The sequence below is a fragment of the Borostomias antarcticus genome (assembly GCF_949987555.1).
Source record: "Borostomias antarcticus genome assembly, chromosome: 28".
In the NCBI taxonomy this organism is placed as follows: domain Eukaryota; kingdom Metazoa; phylum Chordata; class Actinopteri; order Stomiiformes; family Stomiidae; genus Borostomias; species Borostomias antarcticus.
In genome coordinates this window covers 4,232,545-4,257,544 of record NC_140261.1, presented here as the reverse complement: position 1 = coordinate 4,257,544, position 25,000 = coordinate 4,232,545, and the positions used below count along the sequence as shown (strand labels likewise).

Below are 25,000 nucleotides of genomic sequence, written 5' to 3'. Positions count from 1 at the left end.
CTTCAATAACACAAGTAGCCTTTGTCAAATTTGTCTGATGTATAAATAATGAGTTCCCAAACGGGGAAAGGCTTCGGAGGATAGTTTGATTGATGCTCAGACGCAAGACCCGAGATGGCTGCGGTGAACGGCGTGAGCGAGGAGTTTGCCCGCGCGTACCGCGGGCGCTCCGAGGGTATAAACAATAGGCTGAAGTCTTTAACCTCTTCAATTACCCCCGCCGCAGATCATGAACGAACTCCACCGCATTACAGAGAGAAACCAGGCAGAAGCCTTTATTGAGAGTGTTTCTATATTCATACTCGTGTTGATGCTACAGCAAGCGGAGGCGTTTCCTCCGCACCTCGCCGTTCGAACACTCCGCGGTAGACGCAACGACAACGCAGAGCGAGGGTGATGACGGACCAGCCCCGGGGAATCACGCTTGGTCCGCGCCTCGGTGCCTGGTTGGACGGCTTGTAGCTTGGTCAGCGTTAAGTGGAGAAAATGGCCGCCTGTCAACCTCTGCGTCTGTTTGGATCCTTGTACACAGGATCAGGTCCCGGTTTACAAGTGTACAGTAGTAGCCTATGTGGCCATGCCAACATGTGGTTGTGCCTTCGTAGCTCTGAGGCTGGTAATGCGCAGGCTGAATCAAAAAACCTTGTTAAAATGCATGTTTTTTTTTGTTTTTTTTAAATGCATGTTTCGGGGGGGGGGCCTTCTCTTCAGTGTCAGCCAGATATTCACTCCAAGTTGTATTTTCCCTCTCAATACATTCTGTCCTTCAGTGTCCTTCATTAGTTCAAAAGAACAATTTGCCTGATAACACGTGGGTATGTGTGTTGCTACGGTAACTGTCAGCCTCTTGTTCCTGGCCCTTGCATGTGTTCTTTAGAAGAACGACATTCAGACAAGAGCTCAGAATGTGTTCAGCCAACTAGCCAAGGCCATTGTCAAATATTTACAGCCAAAGATGAAGTATGTACGTTTTCAAAGAGATTGGACACTTAACCTCACTCTTACATTCCCTGAAAGGGAGGGACTACAAGTACCCACCACATCCAATATCAGGGAACCAATGTGATAAGGCCATGTCTAATGACTCAACGGGAGATACATTGCAGGGACACAATGTATTCTTGTCTATTCTAAAGCAAAATCAAGACAGCACACAAATCTAAAATACTTTCTCCCCATCTCCATCTGCAAGGCAACACTCACATACACAGAAAATGTAGTGTATTAAACTGCCTACAATGGACCTCATTCACAAAGCATTTTTACAAAGCATTTTCTTCGTGAACCTCACACAGTTTTCGCAAAGATTCTGGCTTTCACTAATGTTTTCTTATTTGGGATTTGTTCGTAGGAACATAATCTACGAACACTCGAGCAGTCGTGCGCACATTTGAGTGCAAACATGTTTGTACAAACTGATTGGTTAATGTGTTTTCTTCAAATTTACAGTTAAAGGATTTAAATTAAAATAATATTTGTATCACTTTTTTTTCAATGATTATTTTCATTATTTTACAAAGCACCTGTCCAGCTCAGATAAGGGCAAGCCTTTCTCCCTCCACATAGAACCGCAATATAAGAACCTGCAGAGGAAAGGAGAGCTCTCCAGTCCTGTCCCTAAGGACCTGGACTGAGCACTTGGACTTGGTCCCGGAGCAGCACTGATGTGGCTGCCCAATGCTCCAGGCTGGCAGCACTGCTCCGTTGGGGTCGCCGGATCAGTTGTCCTCAACTGTTCAACCATCAGTTGTTTTCTTTTCAATTTCTGTGTGTGATTTCTGTGTGTGCATGTAACAGGGTTCGCTTCCACCCTCGCTTGCCCATGCTCGGTTCGATCTGGGTCTTCTGACTTGCAAATGTAGATGACAACCTTACATAAACACTGCTTTAGCCAGCTACGCCACCAAAAAGCTAGCGATTCGATGGCGCGGTTGGATGATATTTATACTGAGGAGTGAGTTTAACCAGTTCAACTCTGTTAAACGCACACAGCCCTGCAGTCTCGTGCTCTTTTATGGGGATGGGCGGGGCGTTAACCTATGCTAATTGGGACCAACTGGAACGCACTCTCAACTTACGAGGAAAATGAGATTCTCATTATAAGAACACAGGTGTGAATAATTCTGCGGTTTAAGAACAGGTGTTGAATCAGAACTTGACTTTTCTTAGGACCTTTCTTAAGAACACATTTAAGAAAAAAACGATGCAGATATTGGTGAATGAGGCCCATTGTCCTTAAATAAGTCGATAAAATCCACCTACAGTACAGCATACACATATTAGACACTTTTACATTTAGTGAATACATTTACAGTGTACATTTGGCAGTGAATCCGCCTGATAATGTGCATGTGTTCTTTCATTTCATATCTTTAACGCATTAATCGTACAACATGAAAATGCAATGTACGGCTAGGCTTGTACTGGAGCAAGGATCCGAGTACGGGGTTCTGTCAGTACTGAGTGATCATTCGCAGCCAGTCGGCTGCAGGCTTAGCCTTCTCACAAATCCTCTGGAGGAGAGATGCTAAAGCACAACAAAGCCAAGAGTACATGATGTCAAAATGTTCTTTTGGAAATAAACAAATAAATCCCTATGGCGTGTCCCGAATGTGTCTAAAATCAAACACTCTTCTCGTTGATCTACTGGAGTCCAGCACAAAGTACAATAGAAGAAGAAATACGACAGCAAAGTTCAGGCGCAAGGTCTCCGTACTTTTCGCAGTTTCCACCTCACCCTGACACTTGCAGTATGTTTGCACTTCCCTACCCCAACTACTGAATAATGTCTGTGATGTTCCCAACCGTGTGCCTCTCCTTTCATTATGGCAAGCGGGGGGGAAGCAGTTTTTGCAATAGCTTTTTTTTTTTCCCCATCTCCTATTCATTTAACGTATCAACATCTCCCCAAGGTAGCGGGACCTGGTGAAGTGGCACCCAGAGCCCTTTATGGCGGGGATATTTTGCATGCATGTATGTGAAGCAGAGATAAGGGCTAGGTTTTTTTTTTTTCTTCTCGGAGGGAGATATACAGAGTGGAATATAGGGCACATCTCCATGGATTGATCTGAAGGGAGAGTGTTCTCCTCAGGTGTGACAGCTGGAACATTTCAGGGCGAAAGTAGAACACACCACACTGAGAGAGAGGCAGTGGTTGGAAGAGACGCAAAGAGTTAAACATGGTCATGATTTTAAAAAATAAAATAAAATAATAATCAGCATTTCACAGTGGATCGAATGTCGGGGAGCAAATATGGAGATTGACAGAACATTGCTTTGGAAGTTGCATTCTGCAATGTCATTTTAATCAATGAAACATATTTTGGGCGCGATGCTCTGTGGAAACTATCAATATCTTGTTATAGTCAACGGCAATCAACTGCGATTGAGAACGTGGATATTTAATTAATGCGAGGCGATCTCCAAGACAGAGATCTCCAAGACAAGAAGATGGTAGAAAGAGGCCCTTCATCCGCTGCCCGATTCAGAAATGTGCCCATCTTTCTTCTGACTTCTATGAAGCCCACTAGTCACGCAGACTCTGGTGTGGAGTAGGAGAATATATTCCTAACACTATGATTCCCTGCGACTCCATTCAAAATGAGAGACAAATGATCCTCCCAGTGTTCCGCCCCACACTGAAAGGCATTTTGTCTACGTAATACAGCCCAGAGCCCAGTGGAGCTGGGAGTTGAAATGGGAAACGGGCAGTGCTTTATTATGCCATAGTGCCTTGGAAATGAATGTGGATAATAGATATATCCACTATGGTATTAATATCCTCAGAGTTCAACTTTCTCTTTCTCTCTTTCTTTCTCCCTCCCTCCCTCCATTCCCCCCCCCCCCTCTCCCTGTTTCTCTCTCTCCCTGTCTCCTCTGTCTCTCTCTCTGTCTCTCCCTCCATTTTCTCTCTCCAAGGCTCCAAAGTACTTTGCCCTTGGCAATGCCTTTTACTAAATAGATTTATGGGAACATTTGTGTCATATTTCCTTTTTTCCCGGATTGTCAAGACGAATCATCAGTGAGTGTGTGATTGAGTGGGATCAGCACACAGGCCGGGATGGGCTCTCATTGTCAGGTTCTACATATTCATGGCTGAAAGACTTAACAAGGCAAATTGGCCAGTGACACATCTCTCAGGCTTTACCACCGCCATTAACACGGGGTCAGGGGTATGAAAATACTGGCTTATAGTCTACATTTCCAATGACTACAGATTCCCTATTCAATTGTATGTCTTTGAAAAAGACTGTATTAAACGGGGAAATTGAGGGCAAAGTACTTCTGGGGGAAATGCGTTGATGTGTCTCGATTCCAATATAATAATCTTGTGTTCATAAAAAATAATTAAAAAAAACTTTATTGACACATGCAATTCAATGTGGATGCCGAGAGAGCTGCTGAAATGAATCAAAGTGATGAGCGCGGGCGCCATCGGTATATATGTCAGAGAAGTAATGAAAGCTATCACAGCGTAGAGGAGTGAGAGGTGAATCTCCTTTGGAATGTGATTCAGACGTCCCACATCAGATACGGAACAAAGACCGCCGGTAGCCATGTTCAACCCGACCCCATTTAAAGCTTAACTAACAACGTATATATTTTTGGGAGCGTGTTTCTTTCACAAAGACACCGAGATGAACTCCTGATCTCTCTCTCTCTCTCTCTCTCCCTCCCTCTGCACTGGCTGCGCCCTGGGGAAATTATCAGTCTTTAATTATCGTCTCCCAGCACTGAGCAGCTGTGTGTGGTGAAGGGAACCGCCATGGAACAGGGGCATTATTCCCACAGCCGGCCAGCGAGTGCGGAGAGGTGGGCAGGGCATAGACGCGGGGACACGAGGAGGCAACGGGGCAGATATGCCACTTCTCTGCCCCTCACACCCAAGGCTGCCCTGGAGGAGTAAGTATGATAGGACACATTTTTGTCCCCGGTCTCAGATACTGCATCATCCGACTCCAGAGATAGCCTACTGCTTCGTGAGGAGAATTATTTTGGCAGGACCATGTTTTGACCTATGGAATAAAACCCATCTGACAAAGGAAGGACATGTTCTGAACTACTGCGTTCACCTAGTAAGTAAATAAAGTAGCCTTGAGAACCAATGGTTCTGGAGCCTAGTGGCCCACAGGGAAGGAGCCTACAGTATCTCCTGATTCCTTAGCGTGAGGCAGCTTGATGTACAAGTACACCCCTTGGACATGACGCTAGTGTGTCGGAGGGGCACTTACCCCCAATCCAGTCCTTGACGCTGACTACCAAGCAGGGAGGAGTTGGGTACCATTTTTTACAGTCTTTGGTATGACTCGGCCAGGGATCGAACCCCCAACCTCTCAATCTCAGGGCGAACACTCTAACCACAAGGCCACTGAGCAGGTTGATACTCTTGGGTGGGATTTGAGTGCATCCACCTTCCAACTCGAGGTATGTGTGGATCCACGTTTTCCCTGTATTGCGTTTAAGATCTGGGATTTCGCCAGAAGATCTTTTCAAAGCTCCTTGCGCAGAAAGACCATAAAAGCAACGAGCAGGCAATCATAAAGGCACAGCATATGGCGCTGGGAGCGCTGCTATCGGATGAAGCCACAATGGCAGAATAACTGGCCCTGACAAGAGATAGGACTTTAAAACTGCATATAAAGAACAAAGATAAAAGACAGCATGGTAGGAGTGATGCTGTGTTTCCCATTAAGCGCTGAACAGCACAGCCTCACAGATCCACGGCAGCGTGTGGAAAAACACTGCTTAGTATGGTATCCCTGCAGAATAACTGCACCTTTGTACAGTACTCAGTTGTGAAGTTGAGTGTCAGCAAGTGCGTTGAGGCCCCACTGGCAGTCCCTGACAGACGGAAATGAGCTGAACGCACTTTCGTCGATAATTTTCTGCAGGCAAGGCCAACTCCTCGTTCAAGCAGTACGATGGTTGATTACGTGCTAATCAATGTCTATTGTGGTGGTGTAATGTTGGAGCAATCAAGGAATTTAAAATACGATGTCTCATTAAATGATCGGTCGAAAATACATGATTAAAGGTATGAATTACATGTTCATCCACAAAGGGAGTTTGACTAAATCTTTTTTTATTTAATTTAAAGTCGCACAGAAACGGACGTTTGAGATCATCTAACTTCCGTAGTTTGACGTATTTCCGACGCAAACAAGCTATGAGGGTGGGACATATGTTTAGAGGAATTTGATTGGAACATTGACAAGTGGACGGGTTTTAAGAACTTTAGACAGATTTGATAGAAGGATAGCGTTGATTGACGGGTGGATGTCGTGAGATTATTGGCCTAAAATCTAAGGTACCTGTTGTCGTAATTGCACGTGACCTACCGTTTTCCAGGAAGTAAGAAATTATATACTTTGATATAAGATTACAACAAAAGTAGAATTTTACAGGGAAATGAATTCTATCTTGTCACACAAAATCAAATTATTACCCAACAGTATTGCATAGGGTCAAATGATGCAAGCTTAAAGGATGATATATCTTCACCATTAAATGTGTGTGTATAATTGAGAGAATAATCAATACAAAACAGAATCACACAGATTTAGTGCGGACATAAATAATGGATATTCTGTCATAAGATGTTACTGGGCACATCAACAACAGCAAAAAGAACAAGTGACCTTGTACAGTGGGCAACCTAAAACATATTATTTTCCTTTGTGTGGAGTAGCTTATGCACACAATTTAATTGTCTATTGTCATTTCAATCAGGATCATATATTGTGGATCCTGTCCTCATATTGTCGGCACTAACATAAGCTACAATACAATATGTGCCTTCATTGCACTCACTGCAGCAAATCTCATTAAAGTTTCCCTAAATTATGTCTGTGTTTAAAACAGGCTATTGTACAGGGCACTTAGTACATCTTAGGGCAATTTACAGTATATGCATCTCATCTTGATATGTAGTCTCAACGTTGTAGTAGAAGTTTCAAAAAATTAAGTATTTGCCCAGGTTCGCTCAAAAAGGTTCAGTCAGATTTATTAAGAAAACAATACGATTGCAAAAGGACCTCAAGATAAAACACAGAGTGGTTCATCAGAAACAGAAGTGAGCTTCAGCTCGCCTAGTACCGCCTTATATGTGCTCATACAAGGATGTGATGCAGCCGACATTTGGTTGGCTGCCTCGTCTATACGTCATAGTAAGGTGACGGATATCAAACAGTGGTCGAGGGATGAAAAGAAAAGCGCGGTACACTTTGAATATAGACAAAGGAACAAAAGGCCTGAGCCAGGACGGGAAGGACGAAGTGTGAGGCTTTTCCTGTCCTGGTGAGACAGGGGTCTGTCTTAAAAGAGAAGTGAGGAAGACAGAGGTTCAGGAGGTGTTTGGAATTACAAAAGAGAGAGAGGAACAAAGGTTTAAGGTGTTTCCAATAGCAAAAGGCAGGGGACTGGATCAATAGGTTTTAAAGAACAGAAAGCTATCTGAATAGTCTTGAGACTAGTTGTAAAATTCCACGACAACGTAATAGCACACTGCGGAATATGAATAACGCAAACATGACAAACAGCCTACTGTAACAGACAGTAAGGTGAGTGTTCATGGTCAGCGCCACTGTCCCGGGCCCATCGTGAGACCCTGCCTCTGTGGATAATCCTGTGGAGTCTAATTAGCAGTGACCTTGATGCAGGTAGCCTCTGATGGTGTGTGAGTCCACAGAGAGAGGAGTCAGTCTTCCACAGGGGCCGCTCTGTGTGCCGGGCTAGGCTCCAGCTACCCTTGACCTCTACCTGCACCGGTACCCCCTAGACCACCTCATACCCCTTGAGGACCGAGGGTGTCTTAGGGAATATGAGACGCAATGATCAGGACACTGGAGACCGGTGTGCTTGGGAGCACATGTTTTTGACATGCAAGTTGCACCATTGGGAAGTGCGATAGTATGAGTGAAATCAGTGACAAGACATCCTCATGTATGTGTGCTGTACAGTAGCATATCAACTACAGTATGTGCATGGTGAGTAAGGCGGTAACAACATGACTAATGGTTACAATGATTTCAGTCAAGCCAGCCATCCTCACCAGAAAGGCCACTGCATTATTAGGGAGATTGATTTTTGTCAAATCTAATTTCGGTAATACATCAATTATAGATGAACATGAAATTGATGTATCTAATATTTAGGGATGTATCTGAGGGCAGTAATAGACTGTAAATACAAGTAACGCAAGGATACAAAATGAAAAGGGTTAGAAAGGGGCAAACTATTGAATCACATTATAGATTACTGGCAAATGCCAAAGTATGCTACTTGAACCGGGGTGGATTGTACCATGATCCAGTTATCATTGATTAGCAATTATCTTCCTTTTCGATTTGGACTTGTCATGACAGAGGCAGAACATTATCATTATATGGAAACGATATAAGACAATTAACATGGATAATGCAGGGGGCGAAATAGAACGTAATGTGATTAAGGAATGGCTGGTATGTAGAGGAAGCAGACAAAGGCAGTCCTCTGTGTGAGGCTGCAGACGTTAGGGACTGGAGTGCACGGTCTCTCTGTAGGGACTGGAGTGCACGGTCTCTCTCTAGGGCCTGGAGAGCACGGTCTCTCTCTAGGGCCTGGAGTGCACGGTCTCTCTGAAGAGCCTGGAGTGCACGGTCTCTCTGTAGGGACTGGAGTGCACGGTCTCTCTCTAGGGACTGGAGTGCACGGTCTCTCTCTAGGGCCTGGAGTGCACGGTCTCTCTGTAGGGCCTGGAGTGCACGGTCTCTCTGAAGAGCCTGGAGTGAACGGTCTCTCTCTAGGGACTGGAGTGCACGGTCTCTCTGTAGGGCCTGGAGTGCACGGTCTCTCTAGAGACGTTAGGGACTGGAGTGCATGGTCTCTCTATAGGGCATGGAGTGCACGGTCTCTCTAGAGACGTTAGGGACTGGAGTGCACGGTCTCTCTAGAGACGTTAGGGACTGGAGTGCACGGTCTCTCTAGAGACGTTAGGGACTGGAGTGCACGGTCTCTCTAGAGACGTTAGGGGCTGGAGTGCACGGTCTCTCTCTAGGGACTGGAGTGCACGGTCTCTCTAGAGACGTTAGGGACTGGAGTGCACGGTCTCTCTAGAGACGTTAGGGACTGGAGTGCACGGTCTCTCTAGAGACGTTAGGGACTGGAGTGCACGGTCTCTCTAGAGACGTTAGGGACTGGAGTGCACGGTCTCTCTAGAGACGTTAGGGACTGGAGTGCACGGTCTCTCTGCAGTGGCCAATCAAGGGAGGGGGAGCAGAAAGAGTTTCTCAGGGAAATCAGCCAGAACTGATTGCTCTTCCAGTCAGGTATATTCAATCTACAGGCTTCAGCCTTCAATAGATGGGCCTGTGATTATCCTAGCCAAGCCAAGCTTACAGTAGCGATTGGGATGGCGATGTCTTTCTGTAAAACGATTCTACAGTTTTGGGTTTCTCCCAGTGCTGGTGTTCCACAGTATTAGTCTGAGGAGCTGAACGGAAGAGGAAGGGTATCCTTAAAGAGGCGGGAAAAAAACAACAACTTAAGATTCCAGAAGGCCGATGGACATGGGCGAATAGGCGTGGGTCGGGCGGGAGGCAGTTTGGGATGGCAAGTAAATATTGCTCCGGGTTAGTGTGATCCGTATGCCAAGTTCAGGAAACAACTTGTTCCTATGTTTTTCTGCCAATTTACCTGACAGAAGATCAGAGGCTTGCACAGGGTCTGGAGAAGGCGCTAAATTATTCAGTGGGGCTCTGCCGTTCAGCGTGAGAGTAAAAGCTTTCTCCAGACAGGGATTGAGCCAGCGTATGGTCTACCATTGCGCCACCATCTACTGTGTTCCAGCTCAAAGTGGCTCTGATTAAATCATTTTTGCGACGCTAGACATTCGAGATTTCAGCACCCCAAACAATCAGTAACTCAATTGTCTAATTCCTGTTAGCACAGCTATAATCTTTCCCCAGACTCAAATATTATGTTGAATCTCTGCACTCTGCATACTGAAAGAGTGACAGGTCGTAGCAGCAAATGAGAGACCCTAGCCCAGGTTAGATGGGCGGGGCATATCGATGGGTGGGAACGCCTTATCGCGAAAGTCGTTACTGATTGGCGTTGCAGAGATTCCTGCGATTGGCAGGATTTGAGTACCAGATTTTCTCTCATGGATCTGGTGTTGAGACTAGCACAGATGTGGAGGAAACATCCTTAAGCCACAATTCCAATGCTGTAGGGTACAAAAAAAGACAAACCAAGACAAACTGCAATAATGAATTGAGTCTAGCAATGGCTCAGTCAATTAACTAACAACCAGGAGCCCACATTGATTGTCCCTGAAATGACAGAGTTGATACCATTCACAGTCTGAGCGTAGACTCATCTATATCTATATAAAGACTCTGTAGGTCCACTCACTTGAGCACATAATGAGTTGAATTAGATTAAATAACCAATTAGGTAACCAACAAAGTAAACATGCCTCTGGGGATTCCAACAATGTGGATTTAGTTTATTGACAGACACAACGACAGTGTGAACAGACACACCAATGAAAAATTAGATGCTTAAAGCCCCACTATGTTGTTGATTTAATCTTAAAATATCTGTTTCAAATTCGATCTATTGGTGTGCTGAATGATTATAGTGAGAACAGCACCTCTTCCATTTCCACAGAGGGGTCCGGCGGCCTGTATTTGCACTATGTAACTTTTGACCGCGAGCCGCGGTTTTCTCTCGCATGAACGTTCTGCTTTACCTTTAGCTCTCCTCTTCGAATTTGCCGGCAGACTCCGTTTTCCTCAGCTTGTCAGTTGTCAACAAATGCATGTGAGAGGCGTAACAGGCGTCTCTCAGCGTTTTACGACAATGGTACTGTGGTTGTAATGGCTCTAGTGGCCTTTAGGGGCCGCTAAAGTGCACAAAACTGGACCGCTACATAATGGGGCTTTAAGTGACAGAAAAAAATGAACTGATAATTTAATATACAGATGAGATTGATTTCATCTGTGTCGCTTAAGTTCATTTATAAGTTTGAAAAACATTGTGTGTAAGGTAGTGAGAGACTAAGAACTGAGGCACATCAAAGGGGTTGTAGCCATGTTCTAAGATAAATGCTAACCCACAAATATATCTTCCAAGCATTTCTCTTCGGCGATAAAGTTCATATCTATCTATCTATCTATCTATCTATCTATCTATCTATCTATCTATCTATCTATCTATCTATCTATCTATCTTAATAGAATCAGCTTGAGAAAGACAGGCATACTGTAAAATACAGTATGATGCATGCATACCATTCCTTCTATGGAGCACCATCATCATGCCAATCAAGTCAATCACCCTCAACAACGTGCAGTACATCCAATTCTGTCTCCCATGCAATTCATCTTATTTGGACCGCTAACCTTTCCCTGTGGCCATCTTGAAATGTATACGACTCCTTTGTGCTCCATTAAAGCCTTCCCATCGACCCCTGAAACTGTGCCAGATACCATCTATTTTCTGACTCCCCTCTTCTAAAGCGGAAGAATATTCAAGATTTATACAACATGAGGATTAATTCCAGTTCTTTGCCATTCAGGAAGTTTTATTCCATCAGACGTTGAAGCTCTAATCAAAGACTCTTAACCTTGTCAGGTCTAATCTCTTGGGTCAGTCTATAAACCAGTGCTGGGTCAAAATCAAGCTGTGGAATGCTTCCAAATTCCCAGTTTGAGCCCCGGGAGAGAAGCAATAAAGGGTTTATCAAAATGCCTATTGTAAACCAATGTGAGAATGATAATGGTAAAACTAGAAGTTCAATCTCAACATCACAGCAGCAAAGCCTCCAAAACAAGCTTTCAATACACCATCAGTTCACTTCAGATCAATAGCATAATGCGCTGGATGCTAATCCCATTGTCCAATTACGATCTGACAGGGCTTATGCTACGGAAGGAAAATTGTGTTTCATTACTGTATATTGGACAGAACTGGAGAAAGGGTTTCAACCAAAGACATTGATCATAGTAGATAGCATCTTAATTGTAATCAACAGCATCTTGATTGAAATCAATCCAGGGAGGCTCAACGCATCAAACAAGTATTTGTCGAGGGATCGTTATTGGTAGCCGACAAAACAATACAGACAAGTCAAAACAAGCATCATGGGAAATATAACTTGAAAGTGAACTGGTAAAGGTACTTGTTAGCAGCAGAGTGATTGCAGGTCCAGAGTAAATTGCATGTTTGTCGAAAATCGTTTTAGATGTCCTTTGACTGTACAATTTCATGGCTGATATTACTGAGTTGGAATATCTTGTCTGCTGAAATTATAGCCCACTGTCTGCAAGGTCCATGGAGATATTATGAGTCATTCAGATGTCTATATTGTATGCTAGTTATATAAGAATGTTAGCTTGTATTAACAAAAATGTGTGTCTGTATGAGCCTCATGATCAAACAGTTCAGGGCTGACGGACTTACCTTTACTGGCACTTTCAACATGCTCCAGCTCATCCGGGAACCTCGTGATGTCGGGATAGTTCTCTTCACACTTTTCAGACAGGAAGTGAAGAAGGGTTGTGTTTTGGTCAGCGGATTTAGTGTCTCGAAGCTGAAAGAAAAAAGGATGGCATAGGTGATTCAGGCAGAGGGTTTTTGTAGCTTTACAAAGATGCCATCGTCAACAGCGATAAAGTTACATACTGTGAAACCATAGCCTAATATAGAGAAATGTTTGCAATGAATTGAGATGAAAAACATCGGTAAGCATTAGAGGTTGACCAATCAATCGTCCGGCCGATTAATTGGGCCGATATAATGCCCTTTTGAGGTAATCGGCATAGGCCGATCTCTGATCACGAGGCCAATATATATACAGTATATATATATTTTTTTTAATCTCCAGCCTTCAGTGTGACTGGTGTGGAATGATCGTAGTGCGTGCCGTTTAGCCGTGATACAGTTGACAGTAGGAAGATGCCTGAGTTACCTGAGATAAAACTGTCAAACTAAAAACTACTTTTCGAAGCTCAATATATTTATTTGGACACTTTTATACTTTACTTTCTGTAATTCGATCGATTCCAGTCTTTTGTGTGAGTAACATTGGGGATTGTCATTCAGGATATCAACCTAACCTTGAGAAAGTTAGTAGAAAAAATAAAATAAAATAAAAAAAGTGAGGTTACTTACTAAACATTATTATTATGTTCAGACAAACCGGACACAGGAGTGGAGCTAGAATAGAAGCATGTCTGAGCCTAGCATTCTGGATTTTTGTACCCAAAAGGCCTACTGACTTGTATGTTTTCTATTTTATATGATAATTAATCATTTGGAGCAGGGTACAAACTGTATGCAATTGAAGGTCTTGGAAAGATCTAGATAAACAATGTGCTGTGATTCAGCTTGATATGATGTATTTCAGAGCTAAAATGGAAGAAGGGTACACAAAATAGAAGAGTTCGCGAAAGATAACTGATAGTACAGAGTAACACATAGCCTACATCAATTAACATGTGAAACATATTTGAACAGAGCAGTGGATGGACATAAGAAATGCAGTGTGAATGTTTTGTTTAGTGCATTTAAGAAAAGTGTAGAATTGTGCCTTTAAGACTCTGCTTGACCTATCAACAAGAGGTTTGGGCTGGCGAACAGCCAAATCAATTTCCACTCTCAAAACCTCCGTCCAATTTAAGAGCAATTGGCTCATTGACACGTGTCGCTTCTTGTAGGTTTAGGTTGGTTCCTCTAACACAGTAATTGAGTTTGGAAAATGAATTTCTGAAAGCATCCAAAACTACCTTATGCCATCTGGTAAAATCCCTAGAATTAGTTTCCAGTAATTTCATGAGCAGCATCCGTTTCAGGAATACGGAGATGGAATGGGTGCACTCGTGATTCTCAGCAATACAAGTTTCTGTGCATGTAGGCTGGGAAGCAAGCAGCTAAGCCGTCTGATCTAGGCTGGCAAGCCATGAATACTCTCAGGTACAGTCGGCCTACTGTACTAGCTAGTGATCAAAACCAACATGCTGGCAGTAGATATTGGCTACACTACAAGCATAATACAGTATACAGCTAGATAGCTACTGGCTGTTCTGTTGCCAGGCAAGCAAACTCTGTTAGGGTTAGGTCTTAGCAACCAAATCAACTATTTAACTACCAGCTTACATTTATGCTGCTAACAACTCCCCTTAAAAGTGATATGGCATTACACTCTCACACTCTCAAGCATTACTATTAAATTAAACACATCATAGAATTATTTTTTTTTAATGTGTTGTTCTCTACTTTTAAATCCCAAAATGGTTTATGTGTCTGACTGTATTTAAATGTCATTAATTATACAATAAAATAAAAAGAAAATGAAGAAATGCAAAAACTTATTGGATCACATAGCTGTTAATTGATCAATTCATATAAATAAAACCATGGATATTAGAGGCAGAGTGTGGGAGGTGATCACCCACTGGGCAACATCTGTCAGGCTGCATCTAAACACTAGTGGATCATACATGTACATGTCAACATATCACTACTACAAGGTGTTTCTGCGAGTGACTGCTAAATAGGCCTGTCAGTAGACATGCTTAGTTATTTATCCACACTTTTCATTTATTTACCTTCTTCTTCTTCGTGATGCTGATTTGAAGGCAATTATGACATTCCTTATAGCTACTGTATGTTACACTGGGCAACCGCAGCGCACATTGAAAGATTTTCCACACAAACCACATCTAACGTTTTCACTCGGACACCTCCAAACACACAAAAATGCTGTGCTGCACAACAGGAACCGATGAGATTCTCCCAAACTCCAAATGTGTGAATGCCAGAAGACCAAAGACTGCAGTCACTTTCGTATTTCCTGTTCCCTTCCCTCTCTTCCTACCCCCTATTTCCCTACTGGGTCTCTCTCTCTCTCTCTCTCTCTCCCTCTCTCTCTCCCTCGTCTCTCTCCCTTGTCTACATCCTTCCACTTCAGAGGGGGAGATGAGAGGGAGCAGGCACAGGCTGGAGGGCTGCATTAGGCAGGGCAGATAGGCTGGCTGAACCCCCCCTTGCCCTAGCTGGCTCTAACAGATTGTTTGCTGTCAAGACTCAACTTCAGCATGGCTGGTTTGAAGGGGTGGGATAGGGGTGGGGATGGAGGGAGGATATATATATATATATATATATATATATATATATATATATATATATATATATATGGCTCCTGTGTCCCCAAGCTCAGCTCAGCAAGGCACAGAAAATCCGCCAGCCAGTGCAGCAACAGCAGATGTGATATTAACCTCCTATCACAGACAACCAAGCCAAAGTCCCGGCTTCTGGCAGACTTCCCTAGAACACATGTCTTGTGATTGAGATTTTATTGCTACATGTTGGGTTACATTGTTGGGATGGGGGGGGGGGGGGCGACTGGCAGTTCAATCTGAAAACAAGAAACCGCATAAGCACACTATAGAATATCTCTTTGCTGAACATTCATGTTTTGAGTTTAGCATCATCTTGTACTATCATCTTTTTGTCATTGGTAACTGATACACTATTCTGATCCCTCAGAAAAACAACAGCATAGACAGTATTGTATTAATTACAGCGACATCTTCCAAAAAGATTGCAGTCGGGTAAGATAAATCAAGGTTCCTACCTATATCATGACGTGATCATGCCCTATTAATCAAGAAAAGACAATGCACAGCTTGTCTGGTGAGGCGCTGACCCAAGGACGTATTATCAACTAAAACTGAGAGAGAAGGTCACTCACGCCGATGCTGCAATGCATTTTATTCTCCAACGTTTCGGCGGCAAGCTGCCTTCATCAGAGATTTAATGACGTTGCCCTATCCAACAGTATATATTATGTCATTATGTCATTATATATGATCTACAGTATATAATGACATGATGATGACCTATCCAATGCCTATATATTGACATTATCTTATGATGCCCTAACCCTGCCTATATCATGACATGATGCCCTAACCCAGCCTATATCATGACATTATAATGCATATCCCATGCCTATATCATGACATGATGTCCTTACCCAACCTATATCATGACATGATGATGCATATCCCATGCCTATATCATGACATGATGATGCATATCCCATGCCTATATCATGACATGATGATGCATATCCCATGCCTATATCATGACATGATGATGCATATCCCATGCCTATATCATGACATGATGATGCCCTAAAGTTTAGGGCCTAAACCATGGCGATATAATGATGTGACGGCACAGGGTATGTGTGGGTGTTGATTGCACATTATACAACTGACCCCTCTCTAGGGCATTGCTAATTCCCTGATTACAACCCCCGAAGGAGCCTGAGCTCTCACTCCGAAGCGTAGATGCTGTTGAGAGGTCGTAAACAGCGTTAACGCAACATACCATTACACTTCCGCTCCAGAATGCCCCACAGGAGCGCCATCATCACACTCCTACATCCGACCCTGATCGCCATAAAGCTGCGCATTAACCCGATGTCCCCCAATTAAACACCTGCTGGGCGCATTTGCTACGAAAGCCCCGTTGATACGGGTGAATAATCAGACCCTCCATCTCTCTCGGCCTGATGTTGATAGGCCGTCGCTGTCGATGTCATCCCGTTCTAATGATCAAGGATTACTTCCAATGAGATGCATGGCGAGGGAGGCATCTATCATCTTGCTATGCAAACAGTGGCCATGTATTAATCTGAGCACATCCTGGCAGATAATTACCTATTCAAAGGGATATGGGTGATCAATAAAGTCTTTAGCCTGGAGGAGCCTTTTGTATGCTTTTCAAGTGAGGAAGCCTTCGCAGGGATTATACAGCGATTGTTCCTCGCCAGAATGAATTGCTGCAAACTCCCGACTGAAGAAAACGCAGAGAGAATTGATTAATCCATTAAGAAAGCATAATTCAGCAATTGCTCCGGAGAGGTATTCATCTATTTATCAAAGTGGGGAGAATACACGGCGCACTTGGGGGGGGGGGAAAAAAACTCACTACCTCAGAACATTGGAAAAACTCTAACAAACAGTCCGGCAAATAATCAGTGAATTATTATTGAAATGTCCTGTGGAGTGTTTTCATTTGAAATGGCACTGTGTTCGGGCATCCATTATATAAATTGCTTCCAATATCTCCCTGAGAAATTGGCTATGAAGGCAAACAGACAGAGGGACATGTCTCTGCAATCTTTCAAATGCCAAAGTCTTTCCAATGACTCACAGGCTCTCACCAGTACAGAGAACAACAATGATGAAATCATAAATATTGGGTGATTCTCCTCCCTGATGATCCCATCATCAGGGCTGCTTGCTCTCTGGAATCGATAGCTGTGCTCTTGGACAAAATGGCTGGGAGGCCATTGTAATATTCCTTCAAGCCACACAAAAGGGAGTGAAGAACTGTGTATGAGTGTGTGTGTGTGTGTGTGCGTGATTTAATTTATTTGTCAAAAAGAGCATACATTGATAAAAAAAAGATGTTGCGATATATTTGACTTTGATAGGGATACACAATAAAGTCCAGCAGTGGCGATTCCTGACAAATCTCCCAGGTAGGGCAATTGTTGGAATGATAGTTAAAGGAGTAGTAAAGGGAAAATGCATGTTTAGCCTGTTTTAAGGTTACTTATGATCATATACAATGGTTCAGATCAAAACATTGACAAAACTAGCACTTTTGAGAAAGTCTGATAATTGCTCTACCACCGTTTTGGTCATACAATGGATATGGGTGGGCACCTTGAAAAATCATTCAAAAAACATGTTAAACTCTCAATTTCAAAGGGGGCACTGTCTTGTTCTATAGGCCACCAACATCACTCCCACCGAGTTTCATGGCTCTAGACCTTTAGAACCAATGTTATTGACCAAAAATAATATCCATTCCAGGGCTCTGGGCGATTGACTATTGTTGCCTAATGAAAGATCTGGCCTAGACTTTGGTTGGCTTTGCCGTGCAAGCAGTGTTTTTGAGAGGAAGCGTTTTGCCGGTTCTCAGTACAACAACGGACATTACGATTCATCTGTCCATGGTGAAAGCTATTTTTTCCAGCAAATATCTCAGTAAATACAAGATCGATTGATCTAGGAGCCGCCGTTTTATTTGTGTTTATTTGAGTGGTGTGTATTCCGCCCCAGCGCAGCACATGGAAGAAGCGAAGCGATGCCATGATGACAGTGGGGCTTCTGCTCGCCTAATGTCCGTGAGTGGCTCGCTAGCCGTGCGTGACTGTGTGAGTGGCTGGACTGAAATAGCAGTGTACATTAGTGGTAAAAGCTGTCTTCCCTTTGGTGGAGCCCCGCCCACATCGTCCTAATGAGCCAGCCGTCATTGAAGCTCAGGACTTTATCGTGTCACGATCGAGAGCATCCTGACAGGAAATATCTCCACATGGTACGGGAACAGCAGCTCTCAGGATCGCAAGGCCCTTCAGAGAGTGGTACGATCAGCTGAGCGTACCTTGGGGGGGCGACCACTCCCCCACCTCGAGGACATCTACACCGGAAGATGCCAGACCAAGGCCAACAGGATCCTGAGAGACCCCAGCCACCCAGGAAATGGACTGTTCTCTCTGCTACAGTCAGGGGAGAGATACAGCACTAACATGGTGAGCACGGAGAGACTCGAGACTTTGTGACTCCCTCGAAGAGCTTCAGCCCGCAAGCCATCCGGCTCCTGAGTGACTCAATCTAGAACATCTAGTGTATAGAATATCTAGTGTACATAACATAACCACATGCAAATGCTAATGTCAATATACCCCCCCTTGGGTTATTTATTCATTTATTCATACATACAGTAGCATGTACATACTCCATCCAGACCAATATCTCTATTTCATCATCTCTCTATCGTATCTTATCCCTACCTTTATACTATAACAAGCATAATCTTGGAGAAGGCAGCTACATTTCACTGTAACTCTACACGTGCATTTCATGTGACAAAGAAATCTTGAATCTTGAATCTCTTGACTTATTTCCACCGAGGTCCCTGGTGGCCATCAAACAACATATGTGACATACAGTAACAGATAGCGCACTATGTACAATTCATACCACAGTCCTACAGCTCCAAATGTATACGCTAAAATAAATATGCTACGGAGTAAAAAGGTCTGTTAGTGTAAATACTGGTTGATAATGTTGATATGGATATCTTTATTTTGAGATACTCTCCTACAGCCTCTGTTTGACTGTTTTCCTTAAAAGCCTTTGTGTGTGTGTGTGTGTGTGTGTGTGTGTGTGTGTGTGTGTGTGTGTGTGTGTGTGTGTGTGTGTGTGTGTGTGTGTGTGTGTTGCAACACGCCGTCCTGATCGCATGGCACCTCCTGGTCTCTTTCTGTCCCTCATGCGTTTCCTGACCCGCTGAATCTCCTCGTCCCCGAGTCAATATCAGCAGCCGTTTAGAGTCAGCACCTCGCCAAATTATCTTCAGCTTGATATCAACTGCTGCTACAGCCTTTATCCAAGTAGAACGCCTGGAGAACACGCTTCGGTGCAGATATCAAACCAAGTCCTGCCACTGACACTGGCAAGTGCAGCACCCGAATCCTAATGGTGTACTCTTTATTTAAAGAGAATGAAGTTCTTCACACTGTGCCTCTCAGCCACAAGCTGTTTACCAGTTACCTCATGCATGCTTCCATCACAATTCAGCGCTCTACTGTCTGGCCGACCAAGAAACTCTAAACTACAAGATACAGAACGCTGCAGAACAAGTCCTCACTGAGACTAGACGGAGGGCGCACATCACACCAGTCTGAAAATCACCACACCTGTCAGTTTTAGAACCGACTTCAAAATCATTTCCTTTTAAATCTATCCACAGTCACACACCTGAATACATTTCAGACATGCCTGACATGCCAACAGACCCCTCAGGTCCTCAGGTCCAGGTTCCAAAATCCAGGGCCGAGAGACACGGAGAGGCAGCTTTCCGTTTCTATGCCCCCAACCTCTGGAACCCCTTGCCAGATTACCTAAGAAGGGCTGAAACAGTGGACATTTTTAAGCGAGATCTTAAGACTTACCTATTCAGTCTATCCTACAATCACTATCCAGGACCTAGAGACACTGAAAGGCAGCCTCCAGCCTGCTTGTAAATCCTTTGTATACATTGGTGTATATCCTGTTATGTACTGTATATATATATATATATATATATATATATATAGATGCATATACACAAATGCTTGTTGCCCAGCGACTGGCATGGTCTGGTGAAAATATGTGTTGCTTATGTGGCTCTGCATACTACTAACCCTTTTCTGCCTCCCCTCTCCCAAGTGCCTCTCCCGCCTATGTTCTTACTAGGTCCTGTGGATGCCTCTCTGCCACCTGCAGACCACCCTGAGTCTGATAGAAACCCCCGCGTTTGCTGTAGATGTCCAGCAGAGCCACTAACCCTGCCTTCCTCTCTCCTCCCTAGTGTCTCTCCCTCTTATACTCTAAACAGGTCTTGTGGACCCCCCCCCCCCGTCTCCGGCAGGCCACCCTGTATCCGGTAGACATCCCCCTGACTGCTGCAAAGACTCAGTGCAGCTACTAACCCTGTCTTCCTCTCTCCTCCCTAGTGTCCCCCTCTCTTGTACTACACCCAGGTCCCAGAGAGCGCACCCCCACCCCCCCTTTCCCAGCCAAGGTCCTCCTAAGGTCCCCATGGCTCCTGGAGAGGCCCCCTGCCATCCTCGTGTCCAGCTCCTTCCCTCCTTCCCCCCTTTTACTCTCGGCTCTCTGCTTTTCATCTCCCTACTTCTGCTTAGCGGCTCTACCTAGTTTACTCTACATTCTTTATGAGCCTGTCTGCTAAGTGCTTATTGTGCTTTGTTATATGATTCACTTAAATATCTTATTATGGACTACAGGGATAGCTAACACATAATGGCCTGTAGGCAACATCTCTGTACCTATTTATCTATTCTACTGATAGTCATGTCTCTTCTTCAAAGTATCTAGCCCATGTTTAATGCTCTGTAAATGTTCTTATGCCAATAGACAAACATTTTCCAGGAGCTTGCTCGATTGTCTCGTTGGCAGGGAATAATTTTTACAGCTCCCTTTGCCGGACCCTGGGTGAACTGTTTTATTTTTTGCTTCCCTCTGGAATATGTAGGGGTGGGATCTACTGTCTGTCATCCCCCCTTTGCTTTCTGTGACGCACATCGTGTTGCCTGTGTATGAAATGCGCTATACAAATACAATTTGATTTGACTTGATTACCTCAGCACTCTCAGCAGAGTTTGTGCACACATGCACCCACACACACATCTTTCATCTTTCCGATATCCAAAACTACATTATCACCAATCGACATGGTCTATCGTCAATTGTGATTGATAAGAATAGCCTTTTAGCTGTTGTTTAATTACATACATTCACTGTTTATGTAGCCGTGTTACATTGTTGTAGATGCAGCCAATCAGTGGCATAATTAAATGATATCTCCTAGCCTCATCAACAACCTTTCTGAAGATAAATTGTGCTGGAATGCTATTAGAAATTTAAGGCAGGGGCCATTGAAGTATATTCATATCAGTGGACCTGCTAGCGTTGGGTGTACTGCCATATAAAAAGCAGTTTGGCACATTGGACACCACATGGAAGCTGACAGCACTCCACTGATCCTGAAATAAGTAGCCGGTTATTATTACCTGGCTCTCAGCGTGCTAATCAGGACACCCTAATGGCCGCATCAGTGAACGGGGAATGAGTATGAGGAGAAAGGAGAGACAGACGCACGCCGAGACCTGGGCGATTTGGCGCGCGGCCTCCGCGGTGCTGAGCTTTCTACGTGGACGCGGGGAACGGAGTTACTGTAACTGTACTGCAACTATTCATGACACCGCAGTGATACAGTACCGCCGTTCATCCGCCGGCAGATCTCGCATCCCGTTCTCCCCCGCCTTGTCCATAGGTGCTCCTCACACACACACACACACACACACACACACACACACACACACACACACACACACACACACACACACACACACACACACACACACACAATGTCCTGGGTTCATACAGTCAGTGGCAATTAGCTCAAACAGATGCCAGTGGCTGGATAATCAATCACACTGTCGATCTCCATTACCAGTAGAGGGCAGGTAAACAGGATGGCTGGGGAGGATTATGGTCATGTACACACGGAGTGTCGGTCGCCGTGGCGGCGTGTCCTACTGTAAGCACAGCTGCAAATAAGTGCTGCAGCTGATGAACTTTGGGTCGCCCTCGTGTTCAGAAAATGAAAGCATGGAAGACGCTGAGCCAGGCTCCTCCTGTGTATGTTGTAAGTCGGGGGAAGAGAAAGGAAATACTGGCAGAAGTGTGTGTGTGTGTGTGTGTGTGCGTGTGCGTATGTGTCTGCCAGCGTCTCCACTTGAGTGCATAGGATATGTGTTTCCATAGTTGCTCCCTACTGTGACTGCCATGCTGCTGGAACTGCATGCTGGGAGAGCTAATTATCACAAACCACCTCTGTGCTCCCACATGCCAATATGCCTGCAGTACACCCCCACCCTGCAGCCGTGCCTAACACACAGCCATGCCTAACACACAGCCTTGCCTAACACACAGCCATGCCTAACACACACACACACACACACTCGCAAACAAGACACATCCCGAAATAATCAACAGATACAGACGACAAACAATCTTCTAAATTGCACACACACACCTGCGCACATGCACACACATGCGCACACGCACGCACGCACGCACACACACACACACACAGATTAGATGAGGATCAATCATCTGCTCATTTTGGGTAATCAAAATATAATTTCATGCATTTCAAATTTTCATTTGTTTGTAGCCCTACTGTCATTCCAGCATTCAAAAACAACCCAAAACAAAACAGTCAAAAATGGTTTACTAAGGACTTGGATGTGATATACGTCCGTTGACTAGTTTTAGGAGATCAAATCATATTTAGACTGGTACTGTATGGTCCTTTAATGGTTTGCCTGAATGATCTCACTAGATTCCAGATCATTCCATAGACATATCCATTCATCACCCTCGAGCTCGTTGTTTTGACTTGTCAGGAAGCTAGCACAGCTAACGACTTCAAAACTAAACACTGGAACAAGAACATTTCTCTGTGCGGTTATATTGATTTTAAACAACATCCTTCCCAACTATGTTGAGTCCATGACCATAAAATGTTATTGCTGGGAACATGAACATCTCGTTGAGCCAAGGTTGCAAAGTCTGTTTAAATTGCAACCATGAGCACACACACCAGTGTACAATTCCAGTGTAGCGAAGTCTCATTAAAGTTCAGCGCATTACTGTACCTAATTTCTGATCCCAAATGCATTTCGCCAAACAAATGAGCCGTGTTTGCTCCTCCACTGTGTTCAGCCATACATGTGCCGTGTGAAATGGATTTCATCGAATTGCCCTGAGGTAGCATCGCCGCAAATCCCAGACTAGTTAGTATATTCATACTGGATGTTCTAACACACCATGCATCCAGGAGCCAATATATAGGCTGCATGATAAATGGGTTTCCACAGAGATAATAAACAATTAATGCAACAATGATCTAATACAAGACAACATGTGTTGGTGGGAATATAATAACCCTCACGCCACCAGAAGGATTGTCAGTCCTGATTGCTTAACTCTCGCCGACGGAGTTCCCGTTTCTCTCCTACCTCAATTCCGCACAGATATTAACGTGGTTTGTGCATCGCTGACCCCGTGGAGAAGGAGGGTCACGCTCTGGCGGGAGTGCTCAGGGAATCATGGCGGTAGCCTGGGGGGCCACATGCATTTTTGGAGCGCCTTGAGGGCCGGTGGCGGCAAAGCCTGGACTCCGGCAACAGACGGTGTGGTAGTCTCACACCAGTGAGTGCCTAAACCCAGTTCTGTTCTGGGACGCTGACAAGCGAGAGTCACTGAGCCCCAGGCGAGACAGCCCGCTGTGGCCAAGTTGTTTTAGAGATGGAGAAAGGGGGAGGGGGGGGGGGGTCGGTATGGTGGGAGATAACAAACAAAAGGCCAATGTCTGTCCAAAGTTTGAGACGGGAATTACATATCTGGAGCCGGTCTTCTCCTAGTGGTGTTGGAACAGAAGGAACGGCTGCGTCTGCACATGTTAAAGTATTCAATCTACTGCCCTTGATTCACCTTCTCATGAGGGAAATGTGCTCATAATCAAAGCAGCGCAGAGTAAGAAAGAACACAAAATACTCCTCCCCCCTCGTCTACGGGACGCATATTACCACGGATGATGTAGTATATGCCGGGTCCCCTCAGGAAACAGAGAGGAATCCAGTTATAATGAGCTTTATGTCTAATTCAAGGACTTTTTCGCCTTGCTTATGGCTTTGAAAGCCTTCCGTTCCGTTCCGAGCGATTTGGCCTTTCTGCACACGGCTGTGTTCGTTTTATTTGAAGCCGCTGTAATCTTTGTGTGCATTCCTCTGAGTCTACCTTCTCCAGAAAGGTGTCAAATCTTTTTCCACAGAACTTACTTTTTTTGAGAAGTCGATGACAGGAAGCCAAGAATCCAAAGCACCAAGGCTACAGTTTTATTTGTTTCTTTTTCTTCGTCTTCTTCTCTTCTCCCTGGGTAAGATTAAAGTGAACCGATGCTCAAGGGGCCTGCGTGCCCTTTATGTCCAAAGCAGATGATGGCCAGGGTGGGGGTCAACATGATTTTTATAGATTAAAAACAACAACAACAACAACAACAAAAATCTTCAGTCTGGGTTCAGACACAACTCTGTTTCAGTCCCACTCCCTGATCAAAGAAACATGAAGCTCCCCTTCAAAGACATCACTTCAATGAATACACAGTGAACACATGCTAATGTCAAGTTCTATTTCGTCTTTCTAACAGTCACATGTGCTACTATCATGAGTGGTCGTTAAGATAATCATGGTCACCGTTAACATTTCGCTTAGAATTACCGTTGGAAGGTTCGAGCTGTTTTTAAGGGGTGGTTTTGGATAAGGCTCCTTTCTCAAGGCCATGAGTTCATTCTTGGAGTGCA

General features: G+C 44.3%; 1 protein-coding gene across 1 annotated transcript in view; it reads right to left on the bottom strand.

The window, feature by feature from the left end:
- diaph2 (diaphanous-related formin 2) overlaps positions 1-25,000 on the bottom strand; it is a gene marked incomplete at its 3' end in the record, with an annotated part of 387,717 nt that overhangs the window by 115,119 nt on the left and 247,598 nt on the right. Inside the window, exon 24 of the mRNA XM_084459450.1 lies at positions 12,445-12,574. Within this exon, the coding sequence (XP_084315576.1) occupies positions 12,445-12,574 (130 nt within the window). The remainder of the gene's footprint in view (positions 1-12,444; positions 12,575-25,000) is intronic.